We start from the raw sequence: 19,181 nt of genomic DNA, 5'->3' as shown, positions 1-19,181 counted from the left end.
GACGATCTACCGCTTCTTGGCTTAAGAGGAGTGTCGGTTTGTTGGCTGTTTCCCGTCCTGATAACCAATTGCACCACTAGGCTGGGGTTATCATTGCGTACTTGCTTGCATTCGATGAACTAAAAGAGGAAATGTGCCTGCGTTTAGCGTACGTCAGCGGTTATATGCTTATTGTACGCAGACAGCGTCGATTAATGCTCTTTTCTAACCATATCTGCGTACGCCGCGAGCGGTGACGTGGTGGCCGGGAAGTGTGCGGAAAAGCGAGACACTGCAGAGAGCGTGGCGGTTCCTTGCGTCAACAGAAAACCCGCTTCGCTTGCCGGATTTTCGGACAAGTGTGAACGGGCTCGAAGGCTGGCGAGGCCCTACGCATAAGGCGGCGTCCACTGTAGACAACGCTAGCGCTGACGACGAGCAGTATAATGACTTTCGTATTTTTAAGACGAAAGCATTTAATGCCTCATCGTTGTCGACGGAAGGTTGTCAGCAGAGGTGCCACGCTTTTCGGTTGGTCAAAATGGCTATGACGTCAGAGTGCGCGGATTCGAAGTAATAATTTCACCCACGGTTGCCTGACGCCCCCTTTTAGAGCACACGACAACTAATATAGTAGTTGTCGTCTGCTCCGACAGGTGGCGTAAGGCGTCCGTGGGTGACCACATTACATACCTCATCACTGCGAACAGAGCCACGGATACAACCGAGCTCATCGAAGCAGAGACAGAGTCGTGCTAAAGAAGCAGTCAAAGTCGGCAGTCAAAGTGTGTAGTTGTAATGTGTAGTCAAAGTGTGCGGTCAAATAAAGCACTAGTACAGCACAAACATTCTCGCAGTCAATGCCCTACAGTGCGTCAAGAAAGGCTTTCGCCTCGCAGCACTTTAGAGAGCCAAAGTGCCCCCTTAATTTTTTAGGGAGTGGCTGCTGTGCAGGCATTCATACGAATAGCTGTAGGTTAGGGTCTCGGCAATGTTGGTTGATTGGTTTGTTGTGGTAACGTGCACAGCCGCCCCTCCTCACCCCACCCCTGCTAAAAGGAATTTTGTTTTTATAAATGTAAAAACAAAACAGGACAGATAAATATTTGTTTCCCCTCGGAGTGTCGCCTTTAGGTACCTTTCTAAGATTCCGGTAGTGCCGTTTCAGAGGCTGTGTGCCGTGATGTGACCGGAATCAGCCAATACGGTCAAACCGCCTGCAAAGCTCCCTGCGGGCTATTTTGCCAGCTGCCGACACAGTAGTCTCGTCCATTTATGCTTATATCCTCTTGAACCTCACAAATTTCGGGATAGAGATCGAATAATATGGCTGAACGGACAAGTACCGCATCTGCGTCATAGCGGAGGCACTTGAGTATTTTATCAAAGCCGAGTGATTGCACATTGGCCAATGAACGGAGGCCCAAGTGGTGTGTAGCTTCTGCAGAGGGGCCTTAATTGTTCAAGCATGTGGCGTCGGATTAGGCAAAAGATGATTTCCTTTTTCCAAGAAACGGCCAAACACCCGCACTGCGATAGCCAATGCATGGGCCGAGCCCACACGTTTTCTGAGAAGTGCAGGTCTAACTTAATATCATCTGCATGTCGCAGATACCCCCTCAAGACTTCAGCGCATGCCTTAAGACATTAATAACTGGAACCGGAAGCACGTAAAAAAGATAATTTATTAAGTAGCCTACCGCAAGCAACACCTCAGGTCAGTGGTTCTAAAGTGAGCTTCTTGAAAACTGCACATGGCAGCTACTCTGGTACGTAGGGAGAGAGAGAGAGAAAAGGGCGGAAAGGCAGGGAGGTTAACCAGGCGATGCCCAGTGGGCCATCGGCCATACCATGCTGAATACGCCGGTTCTCGTCCGGTACGTAGAGAATCCCATCGCTTGTCCCGTACTGATTAACGTCTATCGTCCTGTTTGCTTTGCCCTCCACAGCGGCAGCATGGCCGGAGAAAAAAGCGGCACCGGCACCTTGGAGCCCAACCTGCCGTCAGAAGTGAGTACGCACTTCAGTGCTTAGCTGGACCGCATTCGTACGCGTCGTGCTTACGTTACGGCCGAGCTGTGCGTACATTCGCCCTGCTCGTTTTCGCGTCAGCCTTAGTTAAGCTGAACTTTTTTGCGGGTAAGCAGGTGCATGCTTGGTAAAGGATAAGAAGGTATGAGAGAAATGAAGCATCCCGGGAAGATAACGGGACGAGAAAGGCTAATAAGCGATTTGTTCTGAGGTCCTCATCAGGAAACATAAGTAACCAAACATAAAAGATAGAGCAATTTCGCAGCATCGCGCATAAGCGAATTCAACTGCGTGCGTAAGTGCTGCTAATTGGATGAAGTGGTCGTGATGGCTTTTCTTCGGTTAATGGGCTTATGGGGGTTTAACGTCCCAAAGCGACTCAGGCTATGAGGGACGCCGTAGTGAAGGGCTCCGGAAATTTCGATCTCCTGGGGTTCTTTAACATGCACTGACATCGCACAGTACACGGCGGGCCTCTAGAATTTCGCCTCCAACGAAATTCGAGCGCCGCGGCTGGGATCTAATCGCATCTTTCAGGTCAGGAGCCCATAACCACAGAGCCACTAAGCTGGCAAAGCACACGGTTAATTGAAGAGAGTTGACAGTGGCCTTTGCCCTGCAGTGGGCGTAGTCAGGTTGAGGATGATGATTATGATTAGGTTTCTGAGCACTAGTGGGGAAGCCTGCAACTGGGACAGATCCGCTGTGTCAGATGAGTGTGGTCTTATACGCATTTTTGGGCACAGTATGATTAATGCGTGGCGTTGCCTAAAGCACCAAAACCTGAAGCCTAAGGCAACAAAAACGACTGACGCTGAAACGTTTTATGACCCATTATTAGGAAGAACCTCCGGCAGCCATCCGGGAGGCTGTTAAAGAGGCGCATAACTGGAACTTCGACGTGATCCAGCTGGAGAGGATAAGCGCATGCCGGTACGTATGCGCCAACCTGCTTTGCGACCATTCATGATAGGGAGCAGCTGGAGATAAGAGTAAGTCACTGAGGGGATGAATTGCAAAACTTGGTCAGTGACCTAGACTGGCAACGCAGGAGTGTAGGTTTAAACATCTATGTGCAAAAACCTAAAGTCGTGTTAAGCAATCCCTGAAGGAAACAGCAGTTTACGATTGGCAGCGAGGCACTAGTTGTGCTAAGTTAATACTAGAGGTATTTAGGCAGGTAGTGACCGCAGATCTAGATAGTGACATAAAACTATAAATAGAGCGGCAGGCATTTGGCAGGTACTCTCAGATCACGAATGGTGATTTACGAATAACCCTCATGAAAAGAGTATATAAAAGCTGTATCCTACCGCCGCTCGCTTACAGGGCAGAAACTTGGAGGCTAAAGAAAATATTTCAGCTTAAATTGAGGACACCGCAACCATATGTGGAGAGAGAAATCATTGGTGTAACGTTAAAGCACAGGAAGAGAGCAAAGACGGTCAGGGTAAAAACGCGCGCTAACGAAGTGCTAGTCGAAATAAACAAAATGGCTTTGGATAGGGCATGCATTGCTAAGGCAAGATAACCATTGGTCATTAAGGGTAATCGACTGGATCCCAAAGGAACGCAAGCGCAGCAGCGGCGTCAGAGAAGTGAGCGGATGAGGTTAAAAATTATTCGCGGATATGATGGCTGCAGCTGGCACAGGGCAGAGCTAGCTAGACAGAGAGATGACAGAGGCGTTTGCAGTGTGAAGTCAGACTGGTGATGATGACTTACAGCGTCGTGCAAGGTGTTCTTTTAGAACCGTTTTCTCGTATTGAATCCATGGAGTCTGTAGTTTTTCCAAATTCTGCGCTCTATCTATTTGTGATAGCTATCGTCAGTTGAACAGTCACCTCGACCCTTCTGTATCGGCTATAGAGGACCTTGGCGCTAGAGCGAGCTTTAGGTCATGCGGTAGAGAAACGCAACGACGCCTCCTCTCGCAGGCCGCTCACCTGGCTAGGGCGCCACTTGTTTGAAGACATGGAGGTGGCCGCAACCCTTCGTGTCACCAGCGAAAAAATCGGGAGGTGGCTGTTGGCCATGGAGAATCTGTATCAAGACCAGCCCTACCACAGTTCAACTCATGCGGCTGATGTTCTCCAGGCACCAGTCTACTTCTTGAAAAAAATTCGCTTCCAGGTGAGACAAGGGCAGACGTATGCAGTCTCATACGCGACTGACAACGGGCATTGTAGTGTGCACGCGAGGTTTTGCAGATGACTGGTGTCACAGAGAGGAGGGGAGTGTTAACTGCTGGAAGCCAAGCCAAGGAATTAGCAATGCGTATTTACATTATCTTCTCTGTGAGAGCTGTATTCAGAACACCCTGGAACAGCTGCCTGCTTTGCCATTCGCATATCTCGGTGCTGAACCTCGCCGCAAGGGAAGGCAGGAAGATAGGAGTGAACGAAAACGTCGTATTAGCTAGACGCGCCTTTGTTCATTCCAAACCATCGAGCTGGCATGGTGGAGTGGTTAGCGTGCTCGTCTCGCACTCCGGAGACCCTGGTTCAAGTCCCCAATTCGACCAATTTCCTACTCGGTTTTATTTATTTATGTGGTCTGACTAGAAAGGTTAATTAATTAGGCTAATTGGTCTTTACCACTGTTCTAACGGCATGCATCATGTCCTGTCACTCACCTGTCAAGTGATGGAACTCTCTAGAATGTTCGACAGAATGTCTATGAAACGTCTAGAAACGTCTAACTATTAGTGACGGTTAATGATAGTTAAGCATGACTTGCACATTTCGTGATTCTTGTTAATGTATGGTTAGTGATAGTTAACGTGACCTGAACTAGTGCACCGCTCAATTAGTGTTAAGGTACAGGCACAGTGCACTGTCTCACATGCCACTTCTTTACAACTAATTATCAGTTAGTCATTTAGTCATTAAGTGCAATGATATAAGCATGAAATCTCTTTATATCATGTTCCGATGCCTTTCGATTGCACCCGATTAAGTTTCGATTGGCTATTGGTTGGCATATGCCCATATAAGGCATGCATCCGAAACGCGGACCCATTTGCTAACACGTCCTGGTCACGACAGTATGAGGCATTAAAAATGGCTTTCGCCTTAAAAGATAAGAGGAAAGAGTGAAAGAAGAGGTGCGCGTCACAACAACAGCGTCCGCCGAAGGGAACAAACTGGCTGAAACACCCGGCGCAATAGCTGTTGTTGTTGTTGTTACTGAGAGAAGGATGAAAAGGAAATTGCACGGGCCTGCCTACTGGCTCGAGCCGAGCCACCACCGCTGTCACGTGCAGACAGAGGAGAGTTAAAACATTGGAGGAAAGAGAAAAAGGAAAGAAAAGACGCGCGTCGCAGCAACAACTGCGTCCGCCGGAGCGGACGCTGCTCAAAAAACATAAGCGGCCGAAGCCGCGCTCGCCGAAGCGAGAACAGATACTCTCACAACGCTTAACAGCGCAATAGTGTATTCCTCCACATTTATGCACGCGGCGCAATCTCCTCGCGCATGCGCAGTAGCCCGCTGCGGCAAGCGGCGAGGTGTCCACATCTCGGTGGACACCTGATTGGAACAGTGGACACCTCAATCGTGGTTTAATCTAAGTGGTGGTAGTGACAGGTGTGCGCTGCATGCGTTGGCATTGACAACGTTGTGCCAGAAACGCGGCGCTGAAGCCATAGGCCGTCGGCGTTCGTTGTGTTCATTGGCGTTGGCGTTGACAACGTTTTACACTCCGATCATTTTACGGAAACTAAGTGCGCATAATGGCTCCCTGGGTCAGTGGACGCCGAGCGCGCTCGGCGAGGCAAGCCAGCTGTCCGTAGTGACGTCACTTGCTCCTCGCGCATGCGCAGTATGGTCGAGCAAGAGAACACGGGAAACGGCGTGACTGTGGCCAATGTAGCTCACGCTGCAAAACCAATTTACCCATTTTGCCCTCTGCTTTCCAAGCTCCCGCTCCATTGGTTTCGCAGCTTAAAGCGCGACTACAGTGAACTAGAATATTCTAGGTCACTGTAGCGCGACTAAGGTATCCACTGCTGGTTACAACGGACAACGGCGACGCCGCGAAACTTAGAAACGGGCGCCAAAGAGCTGCGCTCTAAAAGTAGACAGGACGAAATAAACCAGGTCGCCATATAGGTGACGACAGTGGTTTCATGCTCGGCTGCTGACCCGAAATACGAGGGCTCGATCGCGGCCGCGGCGGTCACAGGGGAGAAGGTGTACGCCGTGCTCTAGCTTTTTCTCAACAATGGCCTGGCACCTGTGCTCCCATGGTGGGTCATTTGTCGGCATGCATGGGGACGGATCGTCTCTTGCTTTCAGCCCAGAATCCACGGCCTTTCCGCGTTCAGCGTTATGGTCCGCCCACAATGACTGAAGTTCTATAGCGACTCATTAGCTCTCCTTATCTCGTACGAATCAAAATCCACGTCTAAAGCCAGCGTCTCAAAAGTCCAGAAATTATTACGCATAAAACTGCACTGTAGAAAAGTTGCGCTTCCTGAGGCCTTGCTTGTTTCTCCGCAGGGCATTTTCAATTCCATGGACGAATTGGTGGTTATGATCTCCGCCGTTATCCACGACGCCGACCATCCAGGGCGATCGAACAGGTTCCTGTCCGCGCAGGACCACGAGCTCGCCCTCACTTATAATGATATGTGCGTATGCAGATCGTACGTCTTTGTCCTCAGGTTTCACTCAGCTACATGTCCCGAGTAAAAATGGTGCTGAATGAGGAATTTTTGTAATCTTTAGGTCGTCTTATTTTATCTTTAAATTCAAACAAACAAAGGAAGTCCAGTAGGTGTTGAAAAATAGGTTCTGCGCATTCCACGGAATGTTGCCGTTGTGCGCTCTTTGTAATTTGCCATAGTGTACACGCAGAATACAAGTGACATTCCTTTGGCTTGACACAAGGCTGTGTCATTGGCAAGCCCATGTGGCGCTAAGTGTCGTTTATGGCAGCGCTCTTTCACGTGCTAACAAAATGCACAGCTGACCCTTTTCTGTTCTTGTCAGTTAGATCACTGCGCCTACTAAACAGCTGTGAGCTCTACGGAAACACTTGCAATACCTCAAGACTTCACGCTTGGAGGATTAAAACTGTGGTGTGTCAGTGGGGCATTTTCCAGTTATTTGTTTCATAATGTGTAAGCATAATTATTCCTCTGTTGTGAGCCAGTGGTCCCATCAGCCACATTTGGAGTATGTCGTTACTGCTGCGGGCGGAGCAATATGGACAGTGGCGAAAGACGTGCTGGCATTTCCATGTACCTACTGAAGAGTATGAGCGATAGGAAATTATATATAAAATGCACGCCCCTTACCCCTCATCCCTGTAGTGCGCTGTGCCCTGCCTTCGAGCGCATTGAAATTGACTGAGAGCCTCTTCGCAGCTCGGTTCTGGAGAATCACCACATCGCGGTATCATTCAAGAAAACATTGGCAAATCCATCACTAAATATATTTTCCGCTCTGCCACGGATCCTTTATACGGAGGTGCGCAAAGCAGTCATATCTATTGTGCTGGCCACCGACATCTCCCAGCACGACCATCACGTCGAAATGTTCAACCTCGCTGTGCAAAAACCCGCCAAGGAAGGTGGATTTGACGCCCAGGTAAGCGGTTGAGCACACGTTATCCTCACCTTGCAAAGCAGTGTAGACTATACATCCTACCCTGCGCCGTTGTTCGTTCTGGCGTCCTCAAATGATTTTGTTCCTTTGTTTATTGTCTAACACAGCTTCCCATCATTGAAATGAACGGCGGCGAAACAAGGACGCTGACAAGAGAGGGGACACCACATGCGCACACTATTAACTGTTTATTGCATGGAAAGGTGTCATATTTAAACGTACAGCTCAGGCATGACACTCATTGCATTATCGCTCCGAACACAACACGTGAAAAAAAAAAAGCACCATCAGGATAACAGACAAGAAACCTTTAACCCCTGTAGAAAAAACTAGATTCTGATAACAGGAATTAGAGGAGGCCATCTCGTAGCAAAAGCAGTGTCAAACAATCGTAGCAAAAGCAGAGTAAAACATGACAAGCAAAAGCAATCAGAAACCAAACACCGAAAATAAAAATAAAAAGTAAAAACGGTAAAAAACAAATGACAATCGTAGCAAAGGCAGAGTCAAACGCATTAAGCAAAAGCAGTCAGAACCCTAAAAAACAACAAACAGGAAAAGACAAAAGCAGTAACAAAATTAACAACCCGCTTAAACAAACAGACGGCCGCTAGAAATGCAGGGCTGAAAAGATGCACAGTACATGACGTACATACATACGTACATACATACGTACATACGTACGTACATACATACATACATACATACATACATACATACATACATGCATACATACATACATACATACATACATACATACATACATACATACATACATACATACATACATACATACATACATACATACATACATACATACATACATACGCACGCACGCACGCACGCACGCACGCACGCACGCACGCACATACATACATACGTACGTACGCGTACGCACACGCACACACGCACACGCACACGCACGCACACGCACACGCACACGCACGCGCACGCGCACGCACGCACACGCACGCACACACACACACACACACAAAGTGGAAGGAGGCAGAGGGAAAAGCCGTACATTTGCGGCTTGAAAAATCCTCCGCCCCCTTACAGTGTATACAGCAGCAGAGTGGGGCAATAAACAGTCGAACAATAAACAGTCGAACAATAAACAGTCGAACATAAACAATAGAACAAGAAACTGTCAAGAAAGGACACTTCATTTCTACGGAGGGATATTGAAGAGTAGCTAACACAAGTGCTTGCCTTCTTATTGATCATAAAAGCCTCAAGAATTTCACGCGCCACACGATCGCGACTCCTGCCCAGAATCCTTATTCCGTTAAGCACTGGCTCACACTTGCAATCTTTACAATGTAGGGGCAAACTCGACCCGCCTCCGTTCTCTAACGATTTTTCATGCTCCCGTGCCCTGTCGTTAACGCAGCGACCCGTCTGGCCTATATATACCTCACCCCCCCCCCCCCCCCCCCCCGCATGTCAGTGGGATTTCGTGCACCACTCCGACGGCACAGGAAACGAAATGCTTGCCGTGCCTCTTTTCGCACATGGCTTTCTTCTTTTGGCCGATCCGCGAGCATAACACGCTCAGCTTTTTTGGCGCAGAGAAAACGACAGGAACGTCGTACCGGCCAGCAACCTCCTTCAAGCTGTGCGCCACTCTGTGTATATAAGGGACCACTTGTGGTAGCCTTGATCCCGGCTTAGCAAGGGATTTTTTCTTCTTGCCTTTCATTTTTTGAAGGAGAGTCTTCGCTACGCCGCAAACAACAGAACACGGGAAGCCAGCCATTTGAAGTCTTTCAATCTGATTGTTGAAGCTAGCCTCAGCCATGTGAGCACAGGACTTAAGCAATGCGGACTCGAGGCAAAGTGAAGCGATCGCCCTTTTGACTGTCTTGGAGTGCGCCGATCCGTACGGAAGCAGTTCCTTTTTTGCTCGTGCGGAATACACCCAACACACTCGCCCTTCTCAAAACTTGATAATATCTAAAAACTGCAAGCTGGTGTTCATGAGTAAAAGCCAGCCCTTTTCCCTGTTGTCTGAAAACGGATAAGATTGGTGTCCCCTTTCTAGTTAGCGTCCTTGTTGCGCCGCCGTTCACTTCATCATGCATCAACTCGCCCCTCAGGCATTCTTCTTCCCATCATTAGTGGTGTCCTGATCGCTAGAAAGACAGTAGTCTACATTATATAACAGACTGTCATGTCTTGTAGAGAACAATTGTTCCGTGTGTGGTAAGTTTTGTGCTGTGCACATTCACTGCGCCGGGACAGGTCTACCGTAAAGGTTGCATGGTCAGTAGGTGCCGCAGAACAACCTGTGCAAGCACTGTTTGACGATGCGGGCTCTAAAATCCGCGCAGAGCTTCATACGAACAAAAAACATCCTTCGTCAAAGATAATTCTACCAATGAACGGTAATCTATAGCATATTCGATTTGGGACATTAAAACCCCGTCAACCAACGCAACGAAACCATTTTTTTATTTTTCCCCTTTAATTGTAATGGCTCACCTACTCATTAGAATACAGTCGTACGGCCGCCTCCTCTCGTCGAAGCGTTAGAAAGCACCCTAAGTCTTTCCCCTCCCTTGTTCACTCCGTGAGTGGTTGCATGTACTAGGTTGAACTCCAGGAAGCAGCGCGGTTTTGTGGCCTATGAGTTGCGGTCTTGCCTCGAAGCCTGCAAGTGGTGGCTTCAAGTCCCCGGTCCTCCTGAAATTTTAATCCTCTTTGCGTGTTCAAGTGGACATTGGGACGCCATTTTTTCTGCTCATTGGGGTTCGTTGATTGGTTTGGTTTGGTTTATGGGGTTTAACGTCCCAAAGCGACTGAGGCTATGAGAGACGTCGTAGTGGAGGGCTCCGGAAATTTCGACCACCTGGGGTTCTTTAACGTGCACTGACATCGCACAGTACACGGGCCTCGAATTTCTCCTCCAAAGAAATTCAACCGCCGCGGCCGGGATCGAACCCGCGTCTTTCGGGCCAGCAGCCGAGCACCATAGCCACTGAGCCACCGCGGCGGCTTGGGGTTCGTTGACGATGAGCCATAAGATGCTTTCACATCAATGAGTCGCTACTCCGACGAGGACATTTTAGTGCAGGCGAAGCACCAGAGCCTTCATTTGGGGCTGCATTCAATCGCCTTAGATTGTTATGTAAAAGCACACACACACACACACGCACGCGCGCGCGCACAGATACGTATACATACACATGCATATACATATACACACATACATGTACATACACACACATATATATTGTTACGGGCTTGAAGAAACGCAGGAAGGGCAAGGCGGAGAACGAAAGACGAGGAAGTTGAGAGTGTTGTGCCCCGTTGGACGCTGTTACCGCTCGCCGATTCAACCGCTCGCCGCTGGCCTGTTGAACCGGCTAGAACACTCCGGCTGTGAGATTATAGCCGTAACATCATGGTCGAGGCCTTAAAAAGCCTCGGCAATAAGCGTTGGTAGCGCTTTGATGACAAGTGGTAGTTCCGATACTGTGTAGAAGACTACGAATTCGTGTAGCTATATCACGTCGAGCCTCGGCTGTACTTCAGCTATCAGTCACACGCGCCACTAATTTGCACACCAGCTCACCGACAGAGCCCAAAATTTCAAGGGTAGCATTTCGCTCCGGCGGCGCCTGCAAATGAAGCAACTTTGAATGCGAAATTTATCGAGCATGTGTATTTGCCCCGCCGCTCATTGTAAGCAGTCCGCTTTTGCCATGCGTAGGCACGTGCATAAACATTAACCATAACGCTTACCGCTTTCTTGGCAGGACATATTGGCCATACAGCGCATGTTAGTGAAAACTGCCGACATCTCCAATAGCGCACGTCCCTGGGAGCTCTCCTTGAAGTGGGCGTACCGAATCTGCGCCGAGTTCTGGGAACAGGTGCGTTTTTTTTGCTCTTATCACCCCCACCATTCTCCTCCTCACTAGAGAAATAACTTCGGAAGAGTGTTGCGTTGCTCGGCGTGAATGTCGTCATCAGCGACGTCTTGCAAAACCGTTCACCGGCCACGCCAGAAAGTTTCGGTTTTGGTTTTATGTGTTTTGTTTGTTAGATGATTTTATCGCACAGGCACGCCACCTTTACGTTATTTCACGCCAACGCGATCACACAAAAGTTCACGGAACGAACTCGTAACCGTTAGCGCGGGGGGGGGGGGGGGGGGGGGGGGGGACTTAGGGCTGTCCACGCCTTAAGTTTTACAGCTGCTTGCTTCTCCATTCTTGCTGGGCCCTCTTCTGCTTGCAGACGGCGGACGAAACAAGGATGAACCTCCCCATTTCCAACAGGGCGTTCCTAACCCATAATCGGGACGTGATCCCAAGGTCCCAAATGGGGTTCATCAACGCGTTTGCTCGAGAAACGTTTCGGGTCTTCTCCGGTAAGCAACCATTCATGTGCGCTCGTACTTCCTAAATTGATTTTTTTCGTGTCTAAGCCTGTTTACACAAACAAGGCTAAAGGTTTTAATGAAAAGAGCACATACAAAATTTGCCTGCAGATATCGCTTAGAAGTGAGTTTTTCCTTGGTCCAGCAGCAAATTTCGATTAACGCTTGTCCTGAAACTTTTCTAGTATTTCAGAAAGTTCCTCAGACAGGGATGTTTACAATAAAAAATTGGCAGAGGCTTAGCTTGGTTAAGCCCGGTAGGTTGCGAAAGCAAACGAGGCCTTGGTCGAAACACCTTATATATACACATCCACACGTAATCTCCTCTCAGAGAGAGGAAGGGAAGGAGAGAGCAGCAGCAGCGGCGTGGTTACCCTGGGACTGTGGCGACGAGCCGAGCTGGTCTCCGGTTTTCTCTCCGCTTGGTGTGACGTCACCACAGCGAGAGCCTCCTCGCGGCTGCGGCGCGCAGCACAGGTGCGCGCCGCGGCGTGGCTACCATGGGACCGCGCCGACGAGCCGAGCTGGTCTCCAGTTTTCTCTACGCTTGGTGTGACGTCACCACAGCGTTAAACCCCATAAACCGCCCCACCGCGGTGGCTCAGTGGTTACGGCGCTCGGCTGCTGACCCGAAAGACGCGGGTTCGAACCCGGCCACGGCGGCTGAATTTCGATGCAGGCGAAATTCTAGAGGCTCGTGTACTATGCGGTGTCAGTGCACGTTAAAGAACCCCACATGGTCGAAATTTCCGGAGCCCTTCACTACGGCGTCTCCCATAGCCTCAGTCGCTTTGGGACGTTGAAAAGATTGAAAAGATTTATTTCAGCAGAGCAGTTACAGCATCTGCTGCAGGGGCAGAGGCTAAAGGCTGTGGCGCCTGACGAGGCCTCTGTCCCTCTGACAGTCGACGGAAGTGCAATACAAATTTGAGCATAACAAGAAGGTAAGTCACATAATTAAAACAAATGTGGGTAAAGTATGCCATTATAATCACAACATTAACACAGTATGATAAGTACAAAAAAAATGCAAGGATATTATACAGAGATTTTGTTCAGTAGACAATACATTGAAGGACACTTATAACAAAAATAAAGTGAAAAACCATAGTACAAGAGAAGGATACATCCTGTGTATGCATGTCATATGTACTCGTCACTCCCCGTACAAAACACCTGATATTATTAGGACATCTTTAATGCGCTTTTTGAATGTGCTAATATTAGATGCGAAATTCAAGTTACCTTCAAGTTTATTGAGAATCGAAGCCATTTGATAAGGAACTGTTTGTTTACCGTAATTGGTTCTAGTTTTTGGTATGCGTCTTTTATTGTGTCGGAAAGGATAAGTGGAGTTTTCTTCCCTGTCGCAAATGTGCAGCTTCTGGAGTTAAACCCCAATAAACCAATAAACCAACCAAACCCTTTAAACCAAACCAAACCAGCATATTCGAAAAAACACGATCGAAATTGAGACCGAAAAACTTCTTGCTTTGGCAGTGATCGCCAAAATGAATGCTCACGTGGCGTGCCAGGGGCATCCACGGAGCAGCAACATCTGCTACCTTTGCTGCAATGCGCGCAGCGAGGTCTCTTGTACCCTGCACGTTCGCGGGCGATTGAAGCTGCAGTTGTCACTTAAATCTGAGTAACTGGTGGCGCAAAAGCGACAAGAGTAATATCATTTCATCTGCATAGTTACGGTCCGGTAACGCTATGCAGATGCGACACCGATGTGGACTATTCGTTACGTAGATGCTGTCGCTGACGCACCAGTCTGTTACACTACACCGACGACAACGCCAGCATGACCAACGAGCGCGTATTGTAGTAGGCGACATTCGCGACGTACCACCGCGATAGAAATAAACGCGACCAACACGGCGCCTACGAGCTCCGCGGTTTGAATTTATCTACTTATCGCGCTTTTGCGTAGGTGATAAGAAAAAGGCGGAATGTATCGTGGACGACTCTAGCGTCGTTTTGCTACCAACGAAGTAAAAGCGTGATGAAAAGAAACTCAAACGGCGGAGCACCTAGCCTCCGCTTTGCTCGCATTTCTTTCCATCGTCCTTGTACATGCACCAGCGAAGATGAGCTTCCTTTCGGTGCCTGCACATAGAGCCGAGCGGCGAGGTAAGCGACTAAGTCAAAACACCTCGCGACAGTGCCGCTCCTCGCTAGCCACCGTCGTATGGGCTTGTGCGGCCGACCGAAACGTTAGCACCAACAAAATGTACGCACTGCCAGAGTTTCCAGCAAAGGAAGCTATGAACATGACGTCAGTATGGCAGTGAGGTTCAGGTATGTATATTCTAACGCGATAGGGTCAGGAGCCCCGTACACAGGAGAATCGGGCCTCGCAGGGGGCGGCGCCGGCGTGAGCGAAAAATACCCAGAAAAATTCCCAGACGTGACCTCGTGAGGTCATCACAACCTGCCCACGGGAGCTTGAGCAAACTGCCCTACGCGACACGTGACAGTTAACTCTTTGTGCGGAACAAGCTCTGTGGGTGTCTGAAAGGCATACAAATTCTAAAATTCCGAATCATAACGTCACTAACTGAAGGGAATCGCTTTCAAGATGTTTCAACTATTAGTTTCGTAGAATAAAAAGGTACACAGTAGCACCGGTGACTTCTTAAAGTACTTCACATTCGGTACGTATATGTACCTCAGTTTTAGATGTATAAGACAGCTTGAATTAGAACTAAACTGGTAGGAAAGAATCAAACGCTTAAGTCTTTCAAAATGCTGTTTTCCCGCCTAGATGGGTCTCCTCGAACAGTGTACCAACTGAGTTGGTTGTCGGACTAGCTAGTATTGTAAAAACACGACTTGTGAAAACGCACAGAACACGATGGAGGTCAGCATATGAAGAAAGCCAACAGCCACATCTGCTAGAGAAGCATAAAAACACTTTGAATAGTTTTTTTTTTATAGCTGGGTAGTAACCAGCACGTAAAAATATTCTCCGTAGTGGACCGTTCTCCACTTACCGGAAGCTGAGGCGAGAGGGACGCGTGCATTCCGCTGTCATATAAAAGGCTAAATTAACAATTGGGTGCGATAGGTTGCTTGTGAACAGCAACATAAATCGCTCAAGCCCGATCTAACACAGCGCCCGCTGTAGCAAGTCAACGGTGCATGGCTTAAAGCTGAACAACTGCACCAGTGCGCCATGAGGGGTACGAGTACTTCCAAGGATCTATGAATGCAGAGTCGAAAATTACCATTTCCGATTGTAGGGGCATTAATCAATTAGCGCTGTCACGTCATGCCCTTATGGCGAAGCTCAACCCTCCCATCCAGTTTTTCATTGCTCTCTTAGGTCATTGCTTCACTCCACAATAAGAGACCACTAGCAAAAGCTTAAAAAGAAAAGAGGTGGGGTTTGCAGGTAGCTGTTCGTATCTCCTTCATAACGCTCTGGTTCAAGGTTCAAATTTATGAGAAAACAGTTGTCCAAGCTGCCAATTGCTCTTTCCGAATGATTTAAGTGCGCACATATGCAGAAAACACAACTGTATAAACAATTCCCTTCTTCCCTTGTGCAGCGTTTCTCAACTTGCCTCCTCTTCTGGACCAAGTAGCCGAAAACTATGCTAGCTGGGAAAGGAAGCTCGAAGAGTTGAATGAATAAAACCAATGATATTCATGTTTACCCTACGAACAGTTCGAAGCGTAAGCCACATACGGCTCTAATCAAATCCGACTACTGAGGCGACGAGTTCTACCGGATGTTCGGGCGCGATCGCGATCCAGCACCACACACCCCCTCATGCCGCTGAGCTTCGTGAAATGTGCTTAGTGAGACAAGTATGTGCACGCGTGTTTCACTGCATTGACCACGCGGGAGGCACCACAAGAGCAGACGCTTCAGACCCTGCGTGAACTCCTCGGTTCAGTGACAGCTAGCGCCGCACTGCCACTCGAAGGGTGCTCAAGGCGCTAGTGTGTGCCTGGATGTGCGCGCGCGGCAAGCACGACCAACGCTGACCCTCCGTGCCCTGCGTGGACGTATTTTCTCAGTGACAGCTAGCGCCGCACTGCCACTCGAAGGGTGCTCAAGACGCTAGTGTGTGCTTGGATGTGCGCGCGCGGCGTGCACGACCAACGCTGACCCTCCGTGCCCTGCGTGGACGTATTTTCTCAGTGACAGCTAGCGCCGCACTGCCACTCGAAGGGTGCTCAAGACGCTAGTGTGTGCTTGGATGTGCGCGCGCGGCAGGCACGACCAACGCTGACCCTCCGTGCCCTGCGTGGACGTATTTTCTCAGTGACAGCTAGCGCCGCACTGCCACTCGAAGGGTGCTCAAGACGCTAGTGTGTGCTTGGATGTGCGCGCGCGGCGTGCACGACCAACGCTGACCCTCCGTGCCCTGCGTGGACGTATTTTCTCAGTGACAGCTAGCGCCGCACTACCACTCGAAGGGTGCTCAAGACGCTAGTGTGTGCTTGGATGTGCGCGCGCGGCAGGCACGACCAACGCTCGCCCTCCGTGCCCTGCGTGGACGTATTTTCTCAGTGACAGCTAGCGCCGCACTGCCACTCGAAGGGTGCTCAAGACGCTAGTGTGTGCTTGGATGTGCGCGCGCGGCGTGCACGACCAACGCTGACCCTCCGTGCCCTGCGTGGACGTATTTTCTCAGTGACAGCTAGCGCCGCACTGCCACTCGAAGGGTGCTCAAGACGCTAGTGTGTGCTTGGATGTGCGCGCGCGGCGTGCACGACCAACGCTGACCCTCCGTGCCCTGCGTGGACGTATTTTCTCAGTGACAGCTAGCGCCGCACTGCCACTCGAAGGGTGCTCAAGACGCTAGTGTGTGCTTGGATGTGCGCGCGCGGCAGGCACGACCAACGCTGACCCTCCGTGCCCTGCGTGGACGTATTTTCTCAGTGACAGCTAGCGCCGCACTGCCACTCGAAGGGTGCTCAAGACGCTAGTGTGTGCTTGGATGTGCGCGCGCGGCGTGCACGACCAACGCTGACCCTCCGTGCCCTGCGTGGACGTATTTTCTCAGTGACAGCTAGCGCCGCACTGCCACTCGAAGGGTGCTCAAGACGCTAGTGTGTGCTTGGATGTGCGCGCGCGGCAGGCACGACCAACGCTGACCCTCCATGTCCTGCGTGGACGTATTTGCTCAGTGCCAGCTAGCGCCGCACTGCCAGTCGAAGGGTGCTCAAGACGCTAGTGTGTGCTTGGATGTGCGCGCGCGGCGTGCACGACCAACGCTGACCCTCCATGTCCTGCGTGGACGTATTTGCTCAGTGCCAGCTAGCGCCGCACTGCCACTCGAAGGGTGCTCAAGACGCTAGTGTGTGCTTGGATGTGCGCGCGCGGCAGGCAAGACCAACGCTGACCCTCTTTGCCCTGCATTGACGTATTTGCTCAGTGACAGCTAGCGCCGCACTACCACTCGAAGGGTGCTCAAGACGCTAGTGTGTGCTTGGATGTGCGCGCGCGGCCGGCACGACCAACGCTGACCCTCCATGCCCTGCGTGGACGTATTTGCTCAGTGACAGCTAGCGCCGCACTGCCACTCGAAGGATGCTCAAGACGCTAGTGTGTGCTTGGATGTGCGCGCGCGGCAGGCAAGACCAACAACGCTAACCCTCCATGCCCTGCGTGGACGTATTTGCTCAGTGCCAGCTAGCACCGCACTGCCACTCGAAGGGTGGTCAAGACGCTAGTATGTGCTTGGATGTGCGCGCGCGGCAGGCACGACCAACGCTCACCCTCCATGCCCTGCGTGGACGTATTTGCTCAGTGCCAGCTAGCGCCGCACTGCCACTCGAAGGGTGCTCAAGACGCTAGTGTGTGCTTGGATGTGCGCGCGCGGCAGGCACGGCCGCGCGGCCAACGCTGACCCTCCATGCATTGCGTGGACGTATTTGCTCAGTGCCAGCTAGCGCCGCACTGCCACTCGAAGGGTGCTCAAGACGCTATTGTGTGTTTGATGTGCGCGCGCGGTAGGCATGACCAATGCATACTCTCCATGCCCTGCGTGAACGCATTTGCTCAGTGACAGCTAACGCCGCACTTCTAGTCGAATGGTGCTCAAGAGGCTATTGTGTGTTCGGATGTGCGCGCGCGGAAGGCGTGACCAGCGCAGACCCACTATGCCCTTCGCGAACTTCTCTGTTCAGTGACAGCTAGCTCGCGCCGCACTGCTACTTGGAGCGTGCTCAAGACGGTATTGTGCGTTTGAATGTGCGCGCGCGGCAGGCATGACCAGCGCAGACCCTCCACGCCCTGCGTGAGCTACTCTATTCAGTGCCAGCTAGCTAGCGCCGCACTGCCATCCGAAGGATGCTCAAGACGCTATTCTGTGTTTGGATGTGCCTGTGGGGCAGGCATGACGAGCACAGACCCTCCTTCATCTGTTTGAACTTCTCTGTTCTGTGCCAGCTAGCGAGCGCCGCTCTCATAATCGAAAGGTGCTCAAGACGCTATTGTGTGTTTGGATGTGCCTGTGGGGCAGGCATGACGAGCACAGACCCTCCTTCATCTGTTTGAACTTCTCTGTTCTGTGCCAGCTAGCGAGCGCCGCTCTCATAATCGAAAGGTGCTCAAGACGCTATTGTGTGTTTGGATGTGCGCGCGCGGCAGGCACGACCAGCGCAGGCCCTCCAATTGCCCTGCGTGAACTTCTGTGTTCAGTGCCATCTAGCACCACACTGCTACTCGAAAGGCGCGCACGAAGCTAGTGTGTGTGTTTGAATGTGAGCGTGCTGCAGGCACGACCTACGCGACCCTCCATGCCCTTCTTGAATTTGCGGTGCTCTGTGTCAGCTAACCCCGCACCGCTACTCGAAGGACGCTGTCGATGCTAGTGTGTGCGTTTGCATGTGCGCGCGTGGGAGGCATGCCCCGTGCAAACCCTCCATGCCTCCCTCCTGTCATAGAAACACTGACACGTGTGTGTCTTTCGCGATCCAGTCCGGAATCGCTTAGAGTGTCGTTACGATTGTCCTTGTGGCATTATCAAGCGAAGTGATAAGCTCTACATGCTTGATTTCTACAGTAAGCATGATTCCGTAACTACTAGCCGCCTTGAATCTGCAATCGTTCAAGTGTCGCTGCTGCCTAAATCTTCCTAGCAGGCCATGCCTCCCGTCTCCGCTGCCGCTGCTTGGTCGTACTCTCCAAGCCTTCTCACTGCTAGAA

At 50.5% G+C, this 19,181-nt stretch overlaps 1 protein-coding gene across 8 annotated transcripts in view; it reads left to right on the top strand.

Annotated features, from left to right (window-relative positions):
• Positions 1 to 16,005, top strand: part of LOC149365634 (high affinity cAMP-specific and IBMX-insensitive 3',5'-cyclic phosphodiesterase 8A-like) — a 36,599-nt gene extending 20,594 nt beyond the window's left edge. Inside the window, exons 3-8 of one of the 8 annotated variants that reach the window (XM_089544842.1) lie at positions 1,929 to 1,989; positions 2,852 to 2,943; positions 3,948 to 4,143; positions 6,514 to 6,644; positions 11,385 to 11,501; positions 11,869 to 12,001. In XM_089544842.1, coding sequence (XP_089400968.1) covers positions 1,936 to 1,989; positions 2,852 to 2,943; positions 3,948 to 4,143; positions 6,514 to 6,644; positions 11,385 to 11,412 — 501 coding nt within the window. In that variant the 5' untranslated portion in view covers positions 1,929 to 1,935 and the 3' untranslated portion in view covers positions 11,413 to 11,501; positions 11,869 to 12,001. Of the gene's footprint in view, positions 1 to 1,928; positions 1,990 to 2,851; positions 2,944 to 3,947; positions 4,144 to 6,513; positions 6,645 to 7,009; positions 7,355 to 7,382; positions 7,606 to 11,384; positions 11,502 to 11,868; positions 12,712 to 15,567 lie in introns of those variants that run through there. The other 7 variants (XM_089544808.1, XM_089544800.1, XM_089544816.1 and 4 more) reach the window with 7 other exon arrangements.
• The last annotated feature ends 3,176 nt before the right edge of the window (positions 16,006 to 19,181 follow it).

This window comes from Amblyomma mixtum, chromosome 1, assembly GCF_055824585.1.
Source record: "Amblyomma mixtum isolate Tamu chromosome 1, ASM5582458v1, whole genome shotgun sequence".
Taxonomy (NCBI): domain Eukaryota; kingdom Metazoa; phylum Arthropoda; class Arachnida; order Ixodida; family Ixodidae; genus Amblyomma; species Amblyomma mixtum.
The sequence above is the reverse complement of the archived record's forward strand: the minus strand, read 5'-3'. Positions and strand labels throughout refer to the sequence as shown.